Source organism: Myodes glareolus, chromosome 7 (genome assembly GCF_982192425.1).
Source record: "Myodes glareolus chromosome 7, mMyoGla1.1, whole genome shotgun sequence".
NCBI lineage: Eukaryota > Metazoa > Chordata > Mammalia > Rodentia > Cricetidae > Myodes > Myodes glareolus.
Window position 1 is genome coordinate 33,235,411 of NC_142032.1, and position 17,622 is coordinate 33,253,032.

Consider the following 17,622-nt stretch of genomic DNA (forward strand, 5'->3'; position numbering starts at 1 on the left):
ATATTTTCCATTGTTCAGTTCCTGTTTATACAACAATTTCTAGGGAAGGCAGCCACACAACAGACTTCCTCATAGTCTGGCTCTTTTAAGCTTCCCACCCTCTTCTGAAATGTTCCCTGAGCCATAGATAGATAGAGGAGCTATGCTACAGATGTACCCACTGGGACTGGGCTCCCCACAACCCATTGGTGTTTTCACTATGTCACTTGTAGTTTTTTTTTTTTTTTGCCATGGTATCTGTTTGTTGTAGAGAGAACCCTCTTTTATAAGGGGTGATAGCTAGACTTATCTGTGGGCATAAGATTAAAATGCAGTTAAAGAATTGTGCTGGTGTAGTAAAGTGGCAATAGAAGATTCTCTTCCAAGATTTATAACCTCACTAGCCCTAAGTAGTTAGCTAGAGTTCTAGTAGTAGGCATGGCGTCTCTCCTGTTGAGTAGACACTTAGACAGCTGTTGGTCTCTACAAACGTGTGCGTGTCACTAGTGCACCTGTATGGATATCTTGCTACTCTAGTCATTGTTGTGGTTCGTAGGTGTTATAGCTGATAGGACTAGTAATTGCTGCCCTCCCTTGGCAGCTGGCACAGTACTTTATGATACTATGTAAACTAGACTGCAGGGAGGAAGCTTTTATATTAAATCCAATTCAAATAATCCATGTCTTGTGTCCTAAGTGTTCAATGCCTTCAGCAATAGGGCCTGATCATTAACCTCCGAGAGGCATCCCAGGGCAATATCAATAGCCTATATTGTCTGGGAGTCATTCGGACTACCTTGACCAACCACTCAAAAGGAGGTTTCTTATGCCTGGTACTGTTGCTATATTGTTCTTGCATGGAGCATTGTGAACTCAAGTGGCACAACTTCATTTAAGATGCACACACACACACACACACACACACATACACACACTGTGTATAATTTTAGGTAAATATAAAATCAATCTGACAACTTTGGTGATATTTATACTTCTTCCCATTTTTCTGTTTTCCCCTGGGTATCATTTGTATCCTATTCCCCGCTCAACTCCCCACCTCTCACAGTGTATTATAATTTGCTGGTTTCTCTGGTTACTCATGTTGTGTACGTAGATCTGGAGATTTGGGGCTAGGAGCCTCTGATAAGAGAGAACATGTGACTTTTGTTTTCCTGGGTCTAGGTTACCTCATTCAATATCATCTTTCCTAGTTCCACCCACTTACTTGAAAATTTCATGATTTAGTTGTTCTTGACAACTGACTAGTATTCCACAGTGCATACGTAGCACATTTTTCCTATCTATTCACCAGTTGAAGGATATGTAGGTTGGTTTCGTTTCATAGCTATTACAAGTAGGGTGTAAATAAACATAGCTGAGCAAGTGTCTGTGGAGTAGGGTACCGAGTCCTTTGAGCCTTGCCAAGGAGTGGTGTTGCTGGGTCATGTGGTAGACTTAATTTTAGATTTTTCAGCCCAAGATTTTAGCGGAAGATGGACAAAGCCTTTTGAATACCAGAGTGAAGAATGTAGTCCCAAAGGAAAGAGCCCCCACTTCCATCCCTCGCATCTTCAGCATGTTCTTGTGTGTGTGGACAAGGAGAATCATAGAGAATTCTGGCATGAGACAGTTTTATTCCTTGTATGCAGCTGTAGCATCTTCAAGGCCTATGTGTCCCACTGGTGACTAGTTCTAAAGTCTTGCTGTATGTCTCATAAAACTCTTAGGGAGAGCAGTAATTATGTGTATAACGTTTTCTGAAACACAGTAGAGCATTGAGGTTGCAGCCATTTACTGCCTATTGTTTTCCTAGGTTGGTAATTGTACGAGGAGGGGGCCGCTTGTTCGTCCCGGCCACCCAGAACCAAAATAACCACACAGAAACTGTATTCATTAAATCACTGCTTGGCCCATTAGCTCTAACTTCTTATTGGCTACCTCTTACATCTTAGTTTAACCCATGTCTAGTAATCTGTATATCACCACAAGGTCGTGGCCTACCAGCAAAGATTTAGTACGTCTATCTCGGGCGGTGGATCTATGGCATTTCCCGACTCCGCCCTTCTTTCTCCCTGCATTCAGTCCAGTCCTCTCCGCCTACCTAAGTTCTGCCCTCTCAACAGGCCAAGCCAGTTTCTTTATTCATTAATGGCAGTCACAGCACACAGAGGGAACTCCCACATCAGGTAATAGATGTGTAGACTCAGTCTTACTCAGGGCCTTATGTTCTCGCTCCAGAGAAGGGTGTGATGAGAGGTCAATGGGCATGAACCACGGCCAGGGGGAGCTGCAGGGGGTCAGCAGCATAGTGGCCCTAACAACCACTCCAGACTTCTATCGTCTGCTAATGAACAGTTCTCTATATATCCTTGATGTCATCCATGTTGGCATCTCAAATACGTGTGCCACTCTAGTGTCTCTCATACATTAACAGAATGATTTACCTGGATTGCTAAAACTCTTTGAACATTTTGAGGAAACAGCATCTGTAATTTTCATCATCACATTTCTGTGATGATCATATCACCTTTAGCTTCGTGATACCTCAGAATTTTGGACCTGATACTCAGATACAGAATGAATGAATTCACTACTCAATATTGTTTTTTAATGATTTATTTTGTGGACTGACTGTATATCTGGGTATCATGCATGTGCTCATTCCCATGGAGACTGGAAGTGGATGCCCTGGCACTGGAGTTAAAGACAATTGTGAGGCAGAAGATGGAGTGTCGGGAACTGAACTTTCATCCCCAGTCAGAGCCACGAATGTCCTTAACTACGAGTCACCCCCTCCAAGCCCTCAAACAACACTCTTCAGCCCCCACTGTGGTAGTCAGTACCTGTCTTTTGTATAACCAGGCTACCCTCAAACTCAAGATCCTTCCACCGCAGTCTCCTTAGGGCCAGGACTACAGGTGTATGTGCCTCCATACTTAAGTTTGGGATGAGATATTAACCAGCGCCTCCATCTGGGTCTCAGTCTAGGGGACATATTAACCAGATGGGGCCAGTGTCCACTGTCAGAAGCATCGTGAACCAGCTGACCTCTGGGGGCGGGGGGGAGAGGGGCAGACTTGGGAAGGACTCCCTGAGAAATGGGCAATGGAGTTAATCCCAGAAGAGTTGGCTGAGAGTTAGTGAGGGCAGGGGCTTGGGTGGGAAGGTGGCAGTATTCTGCACAGAGGCGTCTGAGGGAGAGGGAAAGCACAGTGTGTGGGTGGCCTAAACTGGATGAGATGTAAAATAAAGTCTTTGCGGCAGAAAACAATTGAGGTTAAGTTTTTTAAATACAATTTGGGGTTGAAAAAGCAGAATTTTTCTCATTAGCAAATTCCCTGAAAACCAGAACGTCCAAAGAAGAACTGCTCATAGGCGGACACCAAGCACAGTTTGTTTTAACCTTGCTGGTGGTATGTATTCCTGTGATCCTGGCATGTAGATTTGATGCCAGCATTAAAATCATAGGTGTACCATTTTGCATCCTGACACTTTCGCTTATGGTTAAGTTTCAACCCATGTTTAAATACTCTAAGTCAGCATCCTTTTTAGCAACTGCATAACGCTTCCCCCATTTTCTCTGTCGGGCAGGTTCCAGCCTCGCTCCCAGTCCACGTGGAAGAAGATCCATGAGAGGGTATGCAGCCTTCTGACATCCCATAGAGCTCACTCAAAGGTTAGGGCTTCTGGTGAAACTAGATCCTTGCTGGTAAATGTGGGACCTGGAATTCGAAGTCCAGTGAGGGCAGCAGACATTAGTGAAATGACCATAGAAACCATGTGACACTGTGACACTCACCCAGGAGAGAACGTGGTGTTCTGAGCCTGACCATGCAGGTATCTGCCTGGTTGGGAGTCAGGGCAGGTTTCCAGAGGAAGAGACATGGAGGAGGTTAATGCGGGCAGTTCATGGGCACAGCATTCACCAGGCAGAGGTCCTGGCGCGCTCCAGTGGACTGCGCAGGCTCTCTCACCCTCTGCTCACAGAAGTTCCAGCACAGGGAAGAAAACATTTATGTGAGGGTCCCTGTAGGTCCACAATTGGGAAGAAATGGCTTCTATAGTTTAATAAGCTGTTTTGGCTGCTTGATGTTTTCTATAGGCCTAGGGAGGGTTTCTGACCTATGGTAGATAAACCCAGTTCTTGATGTTTCCTGCAAACACGCAGCTTGGTGGTCTGGACCTGAATTTAAAGGTCTTCCAGTGAAGTGTCAAAAGAGTCCTCAGTTTTTAGAGCTGATCACGCCACACAGTTTAGCTTATGCCAGGCTGGCAGGATGACATTTGTCACTGGGTATCGGTCATGGTACTCATGGGAAGAGTCATTTTCTTTGCTTCCTCTCTGACTTAATCTTAATCTCCATTAGATGGAGAGAGGGAAGAACACACACACACACACATACATACACACATGACCCCATTTATATGACACATAGAGGGAAGCACAGATCTCTTCACACCGAAAGCCACATGTCTGGGTGTTACCAGTCTTTATTACATCCTGGGTGATGCAATGGCTGGGTGTGTTTTGTTGTAGGAAGATTTTATCCCTGAAACAAATTATATCTGCGAAAGACCAAGCTACCCCCTGAAGAAACTCCCACTGCATGGACAGAGATATTTTTAGCTACTATCTCCTGTAAGTAAGCAGCTTAAGTACTGTTCGTTATTGTGGCTTGCTAAAAACAGTTTCTGTCTGTCTCCTGCTGGCTCTGAAGTAGCTAGGAAATGTGGAGGAGGTGGGAGGAGCGCTGAGAGCTCCCCCATCCCCCAACCCATCCCCCCTCAGGGGCCTGCCTGTTCTCACATCCCCTCCTCAGGCACCTCCCTTTATGCAGGGGGCACTTGAACTTCTTTTCAGTTCCTTGACCACAGCCTCTGTCCCGCATGGGCGCCTCTACATGTTACTTGGACTACTGCTTCCTGACTCCAATGGAGTACCTTTGGTCTGTGACTCTCATTTTTGACTCTCCTTTAGCACCGTGCCTGTTTCTTTCCAAAGCAGAAACAATGTATTATTACTGTTTAAAATCCATCTTTTATCCTAGACAGAAACAGAAACCCAGCATTTAACTCAGTACAAGGAAACCCAATCACGCACCCTGGGCTGGGGTCCTAAGCAATGTCCTCCCTTCCCACACTCACCCTCCTACTGTCCTTACATCTGTGGACCCTCCAGAGTGGTCCTTAGCAAGTGCACTTCTGCATGGATGCTGAAGGAGGTGCTGAGGTGGGTCTAGAACGCTGATGTGTGGTAAGGTACCTGGCCATGGGTGGCGGCTCACCATTTCTGAGTTTTCCTCCTTAATCCGTGCCCCTAATAATAATTGCATTTTCTCTGGAAGTGGCATGCGTGCCGGTGGACAGTTGCAGGTTGGATTTCTGTGAATGGGAGTGAGGCTGGGGAACGTGGGTTCTGCCATCATGATGACAACTCTCCGCTCTTCCTTACGTTGTTTCTAACATAGGGGCAAGAGCTGGCCAAGTTCGTCCCATGAACTAAATGAACTAATGTCTAACTCTTACAGCCCTATGAGAGGGGTGCTTCTACTAAGTTGAAGGTAGGGAGACTGAGGTACAGAGAGGTCAAAGTGACGTGGCTAGGCAGTGGCAGGGCCGAGACTATGATTGGTGGGACTCCTTGGCACACAGCCTCAGAGACCATGCTCTGGATTGCCATATTCTTTCCAAAGCTAGAGGATGACAGAGAATGCTGAGGGGGTAGATGCGTGTGTAAATGACAGCCCTTTGGCCCCCCGGCAGTCGGAGGGGGCGGGGCTGGCTTTGAATGTTTCCTCTTAGGAGTAATTGTGTTCTATCTTACGGTCATCAGAAAGGAGCAGGGTTTTTTAAGCAACCAAGGAGAATGGGGTGACCTGCTGGAGTTTCCCAGTCAGGCACCTGAAAGTCTGGCTTGAGGGTAATTTATGCTTCACCCTTGCCCAGGGGGCTGGCAGGCCTCTCTGCCTCCAGCACAAAGGAAGGCGGACATCTTGATAATTGCCCATTCCGTAGGCTTTACTGCAGAACGTTCTGCTTCATAGGTTAGAGGGTGGATTCTAGGACACCCTTAATCTCTTGTGGCAAGAGTCTCTATGCTTTCATTGGGCTGTTACACGGATCACAGCACACTTAGTTGCCAGATGCCAAATTACATTCAGTTTCTACGTGGGTAAAATCAAGTTGCATCAAGCTGATATCTGGGCACTGGTGTGAGGGCGCTAGGAAGGAAGTACATTAGACTCCCACCCCATTGTCAATTCTGTCTTGGAAAATGGGTTTCTTTCACAACAGGATGTTCATAGACCTTTCCCAGATGTGCCCTTTCTTCCTTTGATTAATGTTACTTTTTGAATCCTGGCTCCCTAGTAAGTCAAGAATCCCAAAGGACAGAGCTAAGGGAAGGGTCTCCTTGTTGAAAGAAACCAATCCAAACAAGACGGACTAGGCGACTCTGAAGGTATCCCAGTGGATCTGGGGAGAAGCAAGATGAAGGATTTGTGAAAAGAGAGCTAGATCTACCCCTGTTGCTTGGGAAGCCAGATTCCAGAGTGGAGGACTCCATGACACACAGTGGAGCATCCTCAGTTTTCACCATGTGTTCCTCCCTGCCCTACTTTGCCAAGGGCTCCTTAACGGACCCTATCCTCTTTCCCCTGATGCTCCACAGCAGCTCCTTCACTATGGTCATCTTTCCCTCTCCTGCATCCCCTGTGATCTCAGCCTCAGGGAAAAATGAAAAAGATCCCTAGTCACAAAATTACCAAGAAACTTTGAACCCAAAACAGGGAGTCCCATTGTCTGTCCCGGTAGACATGAAATAGGGAGGAGGTAGGCAGAGGAAGTGTAAGACATCGATACAGCTTTATTCTGATGTGTCAGGACTTGGGACTTGGGGTGTAGTGGATTATTTCTGGCATACTTTAAAATGAGAAATTTCCTACCAAACAAGCATAGTCCCATCCCCCCTGCAACAAACAGGAAAATTTCACGACTCCCCAAAACTCCACAGGTGCCCCAAGATCTCTTGAAGACATGATTATTCCTGTGATATGACCGTTAGTGAGCTGATGCCATGTCTAGTGTCATGACTGAGAATTCTCTATAAGAGGGGCTTATCCTCTGATGGTCCCCAGTCCCTCAGGCAGTGTCTGGCCCTCATTCTCTGTACATTGCGTGACCACCTATACCAACTCTACCCACTGAATGCTTACAATCTCCTCATCTGCTCCCAGATTTTATCTGGAGCCCACCCTCAGTGGGAGGGAGCAGGAGCCAACACACCACTGTCATGCTTCTAAGTAGACAGTAGACATGGAACTCAAGTCAGAATTTCTTTTTTTTTTGTCTTTTATTTTATTTTTTTTTATTAAATTATAAAAGTTTCCATTTCAGCCCCTCCCCCCAACACCCTCCCACTCCCCCCACTCCCTCTCCTCCTCCCTCTCCATCCCCTAGAGCAGTCAGGGTTTCCTGCCCTGTGGGAAGTTCAAGTTCCTCCGCCCTCCCTCCAGGTCCAGGGAAAGTGAGAGTCCAAACAGACTGGAGCGCCAAAATCCAGTATATGCAGAGGAAGCAAGTCCCAGTGTCATTGTCAATGGCTTTTCAAAAAGGCTCCGGGCCAGCCACATTCAGAGAATCTGGTTGGATCACGTCCTCGTTCAGTCCCAGTCCAACAGGCCTTGGTGAACTCTCATTATATCAGTCCCCTTGTATCAGTGGGTGCTCGCATCCCTCGCAGTCCTGATTACTTTTTTTATTTTCTTCATCCTTCTGCTCCTCATTTGGACCGTGGAGTGCTCAGTTCGGTGTTCCAATATGGGTCTCCATCTGTATCGCCATCCAACGTCGGATGAAGGTTTCCTCTGCCCTTGCCTTCTTTGCTCACGTTCTCTTTCCTTCTGCTTCTCATTTGGACCTAGGGAGCTAGGTCCAGTGATCCAACGTGGTTCTCCGCCTCCATCTCCATCCATCACCAGATGAGGGTTCTATGGTGACATGCAAAATATTCATCAGTATGGTTGTGGGCCACGGCCGGTTCAGGCACCCTCTCCTCTGTCCAGAGAACCATCTGGGGATCTCTCCTTGGACCGGGGATCCCCTTTATAATCAAGTCTCTTGTAAACCCTAAAATGATTCCCTTAGTTGAGGTATATACTTGCCTGATCCCATATCCATCCTTCCTCCCTCCCCCCCATCCCAGTCCCCCGATCTTTCCCCAATCCTCTCCTACTCCCTTCTCTCTAACCCTCTCCCTTTCCGACAACCCTCCCACCCCCCATGCACCCGAGGTTACCTGGGACTCTTGTCTATTTCCTACCTCCTGGCGGATAGCTAAATAATCTTCATCAGGTTCATCTTCTTATTTAGCTTCTCTAGGATCACGAATAATAGGCTCAAAGACCTTTAATTATGGTTAGAATCCACTTATGAGTGAATACATACCATGTTCCTCTTTTTGGGTCTGGCTTACCTCACTCAGTAAAGCGTTTTCTATTTCCATCCATTTGCATGCAAAATTCAAGATGTCATTGGTTTTTACCACTGAGTAAAACTCTAATGTGTATATGTTCCACACCTTTTTTAACCATTCTTCTATTGAGGGGCACCTAGGCTGTTTCCAGGTTCTGGCTATTACAAATAGTGCTGCTATGAACATAGTAGAACAAATGCTTTTGTAGTATGTTAGGGAATCTCTAGGGTATATTCCCAAGAGTGGAATTGCTGGGTCCTGAGGGAGGTTGACTCCCAGTTTCCTGAGAAACCGCCACACTAGACAGGGGAAATTATAGCCTCCTGCTTTTTTTTTTTTTTTTTTTTTTTTTTTTTTTTTTTTTTTTTTTTTTTTTTTTTGTAAAACTAAAGAAAAACAGCAAGAAAGTACAACAAGAAAAATGAATGGTTAAATTGCTAGTTTAAAGCGCTGGTTTCTTATCCTGGCATAGCCCATAGCCCCACCTCCTGAGACAGTAGTGGCCATGGGTTTTAATCTCACCAGTCTTAGAGAATCCTTTATACCCGTTACCCTCACCACAGCTGAAAGCAAACCAACCCCATCTTGCAGCCCCTTCAGTCAGTGTTTTCCATCTAGATTTGGGCTCCAGAATCTGAGGGACTTGTCATTTAGTGGCTTGTGGGGGACTGGTGTAATGGGTAATGTTAGCATCCAGCAGACCACACAGGTGGTCAGCAGATTCTCAGGCCTACAGGCCTCAGAGAGCCTTCAGATCATCCGGGGAGCTCTGAAAACATAGCGCCCACTCTCTATTCCATACCAGTTTATTATATGTACTGTATAGTAGATCTCAGTTTTGTGAGAATGGGAAATTCACAAGACCCAGCCATCACCCAGTTCCAAACTTGACCCCTTCCACGCTCAGCAATTGCTCTACCGAACAGTAGATTGGAATGTGCTTTATAAACTCCCACTTTATAACATCCAGTAGGCGCGGGCACATTTGCCATGAACCAAGGGCTTTCTTAACTCTGCACATAGCCCTGGGAGGAAGATGCTCTGAGTGCCATACAAAGAGATCAAATTCTTTGCCTTATTCTGAACCAGAGACATAGGGAAGGGACTCAGAGAACAGGCAGTTCCGAGGCTGAGTTGGGTCTAAGGCTAGGACAGTTCATGTTTTTCTCCTTGGTCATGTCAAATATTCACCCCTTTCACAATACCATATGTAGATGTGATCTTTAAATTTTACAGGGGAACATGAATGAAAACCAAAGAAGGATGAAGGGCCCAGTCATCAAGACACGGATGCATCCTTGGAGAAATGAACATTTTTTTGTAGACTGGGTTGTGTTACTGGTGCCTGGCCCCCATTAAATCAAACTTTATACTGAGTCTTTTGTGCCCAAGGTAAGAATTGTTGATTAAATTCTGTTTGGGGCTCTCATTCACACTCATCACCTGGAGAATTTGATTATTTGAGCATGAAAAATAGGAAACATAATAGAACATAATAGAAGTATATCAGGGGCTTTTCCACTGGGAAAGCGTTTTCCAAAATTGTACGAAAATATGTTGTGGGATATTTGTATGCTGTGTGAAGATGTATTACTGTGATTGGTTTAATAAGGAGATGAATGGCTGATAGCTAGGCAGGAGGTATACGTGGGACTTCCGGGCAGAGAGAGGACACAGGCAGAGATCATCAAAGTGCAGAGAGACACCAATGAGACATGGAGGGAGTCGTGTATATAGAATGAAAGAAAGGTAAAAAGCCACATGGTGAAATGTAGATTAGTAGAAATGGGTTAATGCAAGTTATAAAAGCTAGTTAGGAACAAGCCTAAGCTAAAGCCAAGCTTTCATAATTAATAGTAAGTCTCTGTGTCATTATTTGGGAGCTGGCTGGTGAGACAGAGAAAGACTCATTACAAAAGAATTTTAAAAATTGTCTTACATGAAGCAGGGAGTTGGTTATTTATGGAAACAACCTGATAAACCAACTGGGAAAAGACCAACAACCTCATTGTTTCTTTTTGATAAGTCTGATTTTTGTGTTTCATTTGTGTGTGTGTGTGTGTGTGTGTGTGTCTATTAGGCTTGAATGGCATCAAGTCCCTTAAAGTCCGGGGTTGGGGGAGAAAGTATTAACATCTGAAGAGTTCAGGTCTCATTTTAAAGCTAAATCATCCAAGATGGGTTTGCGAGAGGGGCTCATTTCTGTAGTTTAAACCCTCTCCCTATCGCTCTGTCCCAACCATTCTTATTAAGTGTAGATCAGAAACCAAATGCTTGGCAAGCATTTTTCTAAGAGAACTGCTTTAAGTGAATAGACTCCACAGACAGTGCCACCCAGCCAAACTTCAGGCTGTTTAGGCTGTCTGGGGGAGCCGGAAGAGGAAGAAGCTGGAAGGGGGATGGAGGCATGCTGTCTCCCTTCCACCTTCTTATTTATTACTTCCGCGCCCTTCTCTACCTCATTTGCTGCAGTCTGAATGCTTGTGTCTCCTTGAAATTCTAACTTTAAAGGTGATGCCTTTAAGAACAGGAGCTTTGGGGGAGAGGAGCGAATCATAAGGATAGAGCCCCGTGGAGGTTGTAGAATTGGCTATCGGAACTTTGCTCCTAACACACCAGGACACACACAGTGAGGTGAACCAAGCAAAGGTCGTACCAGATTCCAAATTTGCTAGCACCTCGATCTTGGGCATCCTGAACTCTAGAACTGTGAGAAACAAATTTCTTTCGTTCATAAGCTACCTAGTTTATGGAGTGTTGTCCTCCCATCCCAAATGGATGAACACAGTACACTAAGAACCTTTTAGCTTTTGTTTTGTTTGTTTGGTTTTGTTTTTTTTTTTGAGACAGATTTCTCCGTAGTTATGGAGCCAGGACTGGAACTCTCTCTTGTAGACCAGGCTGGCCCAGAACTTACAGAGATCCGCCTGCCTCTGCCTCCCAAGTGCTGGAATTAAAGGCGTGCGCCACCACCACCCAGCAAAATGTTTTAGTTTTTATAAGACATGTGGGAGCCAGATATTGTTTTTTTCTCTTTATACCATAAAAAATTGGTTTTTGAAGGTAAATTAGAAATAAATTGTAAAACACAAAAAAGGATACTCTCAAAACAAAGTGAAACAAAACTCATTTATTCTCCCCTCAGAATTTCAACCAAAGAAAGGTGTATTCCACCTTTGGAAGCCTAAGTTATGTGTCCTTTTAAATGTTCACAATGTCTCTAAAATAGATCAGTTTATTTTGATGTAAATTTTGAGTAGTCATCAAAAATCAAAGCCACTAAAACTAAAACTGGATCATGCTAAGGTTTCAGGAGAGTTCTCAGATCATCGTAAGGTTTCAGGAGAGTTCTCAGAAGAGACCACCTGCGTGAGCAACTGATACAAGTCAGCCCTGATGAGTTTGCATCTAATTACAGCTTCAAAATACATGTTGAGACATTCAGTATTGGTTTTAAAAACCTATTTTTCCAAATTGTGTATCTATATGAGGCTGTGTACACATGAGTACAGGTGCCTGCAGAGGGTCACAGGTGTTGGATTCCCCTGAAGCTGGAGTTACTGGCAGTTGTGAGCTACTAAACATGAGTGCTAGGAATCGAACTTGGGTCCTCTGCAAAAGCATCACATGCTCCTAACTGCTCAGCCATCTCTGCCTAAAGTGTTCCCTTTTGCGGGGGAGGGGTGTTGAGCATGATTTTTTAATTTAGTAAAAGTATAAATGCTCATTTTTATAGGAAGCCCCCTGTTTTCGTTTTTCTCAACAAAGTATGACCCTTTCACATCTTGTGATCTGATAATTTTTAAAAATTATTTTAATTTTTTATTTTTCAAAGAACTGTGAAGCTTTGAGGAGCCCTACAGAGGCCAGGTTTGAAGTTCAGGTATCTTGCTTTTGGAGTCTATGATAGCACAGATAATTTTGTGATGGTTGGGGTTTTGGTTTGCTATGAGGAGAACTGTGTCATTGTGGTGGTTGGAATGCCCCCCATAGGCTCATATATTTGAATGCTTAGTCACTAGGGAATGACACTGTTTGAAAGGATTAGGAGGGTTAAGAAGTATGGCCAATCCTGGAGACTCAGCCTGTGATTCGGGTTGTAGCTCTCAGCTACTGCCCTACCTCATTGTGTGTTGATGCTTCCACCACGATTGTAGTGGACGAAATCTCTGAAATTGTAAGCAAGTCCCCAAATTAAATTAAATGCTTTCTTTTATAAGAGTTGCTTTGGTCATGGTGTCTCTTCACAGCAATAAAAGAGTGACTAGAACATTAAACATAATGAAAAAGAATTCCTGTCTGTCATATTTTGCTTTATAACTCCTTTCCTGACTTTCAAAGTTGCAGATCTGACAAATCCAGGACAATATTTTATAAGTGCATCTCGTGGTGTTTGGGTTTGCATAAGCTGCTGGGACCGCATCCTTTGTTGATCCTGTTTCTTCTAAGAATAGTCTCTCTACAGCAACACCATTTCTCTCTGCTCACCAGACTGGATGAAGCCAGTAGGCTTTGAATTGTAACAGAGATAAAAAGGAGAGAATGAAGGATGATATCTGACCTTTAGGTGCTGACTGGAGGAGCTTGACAAGTTACCTGTGTAAGGTCATCTTAGTCCCTGGATGTTGGGGACCCTTCTCAGTGTGTCTATTCTCTAAGCCAGGCTCCTTTAAGGGACTTGCTGTGATCCAAACAGAACATGCCTTCAGTCCATGCTGTGACCCACAAATCTGCTAGCACTGCCAGATGGGACTGTTCTCCTTCTTGATTTGGGGACCCATTCCAGCACCCCTTGCAGGTTTTCAGGTCTTGTAGGAACCTTCTCTCCTTTCTCCTTTGTCCTGTTCATAAGAAGAATGGTGGCCTCTGCTCTCTTGGTCTGGGACCCTTCTTCACTCCACACTGGCCCTGAAGGTCCCAAATTATGGTGGTAAAATTACTTTATCAGAGGGAAGAATCTGTGTTTGGTTTCACCTTCAGAAGTGGGGAATTGGGCCCAAATGAGTTCACATGTGTGCCAAGTGGGTCCTTTTTTAGGATGGACGCCTTGACAGAACCTCTCACGGAGTGGGTGGGTCCAGTCACAGAGATTTCCACCTTGTGATCTGTATCTTTTGGAATATTTCATCAACCTCTCTGTAAGTCCATATTTTTCTTTGTTTTCTAACAGCTCTGGGAACTGAACATAGGGCCTTGTTCACAGTAGGCAAGTGCTCAACCACATCTCCTGCTCCTAGTTTTTTAAAGCAGACTCTCCCTGTTCATGTAGGATGGTCATGACCCTTCTCCCTCAACCACCAACCTACTACTATTGCAGGTATAATATCTTACCTGATTTTCTTATGTTTGTGTGTGTGGCACAAGTTCTAATTCATCTTAATAATAGAAACCCAGAATCAGAGATAGGAGTTAATGCTGAATGATCAGAGAAGCAGAGCAGCCATTCATTAGAGAGTTCTTACCTCTTCCAATGCTCAGACTAAAGGGGTCATCCTCTCTCTACAAATCCTTAGACTGCTGCTGTCTCTACAAAACCTCAGACTGCCCCATCTCTATGAAACCTCAGACCCATGCTCGGACTGAATCCTCAGACTGTCTCTGAACTCCTATCTCCTCCTGCCTTATATTCCTCTCTGTGCCCAGCCATATCACTCCTGTCTCCACCTCCCTAGTGCTGGGATTAAAGGTATGGACTCCCAAGCTGGGATCACCTTTGTCTGAGCTCTGTTTCTCTTTGAGACAGATTCAATCTCCTGTAGCTCAGGATGGCCTTGAACTCACAGAGTTCCATCTGCTTCTGTCTCCTAAGTGCTGGGATTAAGGTTGTGCACCACCACTGCCTGGCCTGTATGACTAACTAGTGGTTTATATCTTCACTTTGATCTTCAGGCAAGCTTTTGTTAGATTATAAACAAATCATCACTACATATGTGTGATTTGCATGATATGGTACATGTGTGAGTGCTCACTCAGAAACCAGAGCAGGACATCAATGGTTTGCCTCTATTACTTTCTTGTCTTGAGGCAGTGTCTCTTACTGAACCCAAAGCAAATCATTCTGATGGGTGCTGAGGAGTTGAACACAGGTACTCATGGTAAATAAGCAATGTTAACCCACTGAGCTATCTGAATGAAAAAATAAAAAAACAGAAATAAAAAAGGAAGGACATGACTGGTCTTAGGTATGGTGGAGAAGAAAGTTTATTGTAGATAAAAGGGAGACATAGCCAAGGCAGAGACATCTGAGAGAGTTCAGAGTGAACAGGAACTGGGCCATTTGAGAAGAGGGGGGAGGGGAGAGAAGAGAGCCAGACCTCAGGAAGGTAAAGGGTAGATCAAAAGGACCAGGCAACCAAAATGGCTGGGTTATATAGAGAGGGCAGCTGGGGAAAAGGTAGTCCAGCCCCTGGACTGAAGTAGTTTAGGGTAGGTGGTGGGGTATGCCAGCTGAACCCTGTCGTAATTGAGGGATACTGGGAGAACCTGGTGGCCAGGTCCACTTTGATATGTTAAATAGCACTTTAGTCACATGCCCCAACTTTGAGACCTAACACCATCTCTCTATCCCTTGTCTTTATTTTTAAAATGCCTTGAAACTCATAGTCAAATACCGCACCTTCTTGTCTATACACAGGAATATCTGTGTGCTGGGGCACAGTCACAATCAATAGCTTTGTGGCCACCACTCAGTTTTGCTTCCCATTAAGGCTGTGCAGCCACAAGACAGCACAGGACATGCAGTGCCAGGTTTGCCTTACATGACTGAAGAGGGGGGAGGGTGTCTTATCATCACCTCGACAATGCCAAGAACTCTGCAGTGACAACACCGTGGGGTCCCCATGGGTGCCCCAGAAATAGTGATGAGGATTCTGGAGCTTGTTGGCCCCCAAGACACACCTAGGTTTCAAACAAAGAAAAGGCAGGCTGAGGATATAGCTTAGTGGTAGAGTATCTGCCTAACAAGCTCAAAGTCCTGAGTTCTAAGCCCGGCACTGCTCTTAGAGAGTGGGAAGAGAACCTCTAGCAATGCAGAGGGTTTACTCTAAACTGAGAGAGTTGAAATACAATCGGTAGGGTAGATGGGTGAGTGGATTTTAGGTCTTTGGTTGTGATTGATTGGGGGATATTTTTGAACCAGGCAGGATGTGTGTCATTGTATGTCCTAAGTGGAGGGTAATTTGTCTTACATTCTTCCACAGGAAGGGGCCAGGAAAAGGAAAATTTTGGGGCAATTTGGAGAGATATGTTTTTTTTTTAAATATTTATTTATTTATTTATTATGTATACAATATTCTGTCTGTGTGTATGTCTGCAGGCCAGAAGATGGCGCCAGACCTCATTACAGATGGTTGTGAACCACCATGTGGTTGCTGGGAATTGAACTCAGGACCTTTGGAAGAGCAGGCAATGCTCTTAACCACTGAGCCATCTCTCCAGCCCGAGAGATATGTTTTTTAGAGACCTCATTTTCTGCTTTGGTGATGGCTGGGTGGGTGGGACCTGAAATGCCATAAACATAGATGAAGGGTCTTTCTTCCCCTTTGCATGACTCTTATCTACTCTCGTCCCCTGGTCCCCGTGCTTAGTGTCTCTTGCATGTACCTGGATCCAGCACTTTCCAGGAGCACATCAACCTAGGTTTGAAGATTGAGTGCCTGGTTTCAGAACCATCAAAGGCAAGGACCTTGGACAGATACTGTAACCTCTGCATCCCTCATTGTCCTTAGGTTTGAAATGGAGGCCGTGATGCTATCTGCCTCAGAATATTGAAATGTGGATGACTCACTTAAAAAGCACATTACATTAGTGCCCGGCACAAAAGCAGGACCCAGCAAGTATTAGCCGCTATTATTTCCATCTCTGATACTCATTTAAGGAAAAGCTTATTTCCTTCCATTTTCTGGCTAAGGCCATCAAGGCTCAGAAAACCAAATGTCAGAGCCAGTTTTCCAACTCTGGACTCTTGTTTCCAAATCACATGGTTTCTCTGTTTCCTTTTGCTTCTTGGTTGGTTGTCGCATGCCTTATTGACCCCAAGGCTGAGATTCCTAGGAATTGCACCTGGGAGCTTGAAAACCATGCACCATCATCCATCTCAGAGCTCAGGGTAGCTCAGGTCTCCTGGCAGCCTTAAGAATGAGGTCGGTCACCTCTTTGTCAACTAGAGGCGCTTTCTGTTATTTCCTGTCCTTGAAATGTTGTGTTTGTGAACAGCGTCTTTTAGGAAGTTCTCCCCCCACCCCCCGCCCCCTTCAAAATAAGCCTCCCGGTTCCTTTTCCTTCAGGAACTGACACTTAGATCAATGTTCTGGACTGAGATAAATATCACACCTGTTTTAGTGGGCTGACTTCCAGGGACAGAATGTAAGTGCTAAGTGCTATTGGTGGAAAGGCTTGACTCACGGGGGAAACTCGTCCTGTAAGATCATCTGACTTTGCGTAAGGGAAGTTCAACCCAGGCATACGATAGCATCCTCTGTGCACTGGATCAGGCTGTGTCTGAGCCCTGACAACCGACCCCCTTCCACAGCCTTGTGGGGGAATCCACCACTTTTCACGAACCAAGTGGAAAAAGGTTCCTACACTGTGCTCCGTAGAGAACTCACCCCCGTGGGGAGGCAGAGGTCCAGTTAGGGTGCAAGATACGACCGGTCCCCTATTTGGAGTTTCTATCCTTACTAGGGAACAAGATGTTCTAAGTGTGTTTCTCAGAAAATATTGCAAGCTCTGTGGGTGGATTTGTGACTGTCAACCACAGGGGGTTTGAAATAATGGTGGCTAGGAACTGGAGTGAGACGGATCACGTAACACCCCCTCCAGTCTCCCATGAGGTGTTCAGATTCTCCAAATACAAATCTAAAACAACAGAAGACTCCATGGTAGTACTTAGTAGTAGAAAATAATGATATCGATTGAAGTGAGGCTTGTAGACTCAATTTCATTACTTTTTAACCAGGTTTCATATTAACTTAATAAAACAATGCAATATCTGAGCATGTGACAAAATGCTATTATTTCTCTGTATTCCAGGAGGTAAGAAACACTGAACAAATCAGAAAAAAATTATGGAGAAGGCATTCGTCGAGGACAATGTCCTGTGTAAGGAGGAGGAATTGTCCCCCGGGGGCACCTTCTAATGTGTCTTTGATATTAGCCCTAAAGACTTTAGA

At 44.9% G+C, this 17,622-nt stretch overlaps 1 protein-coding gene across 6 annotated transcripts in view; it reads left to right on the top strand.

The window, feature by feature from the left end:
- The window catches only part of Spata6l (spermatogenesis associated 6 like), a 52,112-nt gene extending 42,284 nt beyond the window's left edge, over nt 1-9,828 (top strand). For 5 of the 6 annotated variants that reach the window (XM_048438774.3, XM_048438775.3, XM_048438783.3 and 2 more), the window contains exons 11-13: nt 3,571-3,655; nt 4,517-4,618; nt 9,689-9,828. In XM_048438774.3, coding sequence (XP_048294731.2) covers nt 3,571-3,655; nt 4,517-4,606 — 175 coding nt within the window. In that variant the 3' untranslated portion in view covers nt 4,607-4,618; nt 9,689-9,828. The remainder of the gene's footprint in view (nt 1-3,570; nt 3,656-4,516; nt 4,619-9,688) is intronic. The other variant, XM_048438776.3, reaches the window with a different exon arrangement.
- The last annotated feature ends 7,794 nt before the right edge of the window (nt 9,829-17,622 follow it).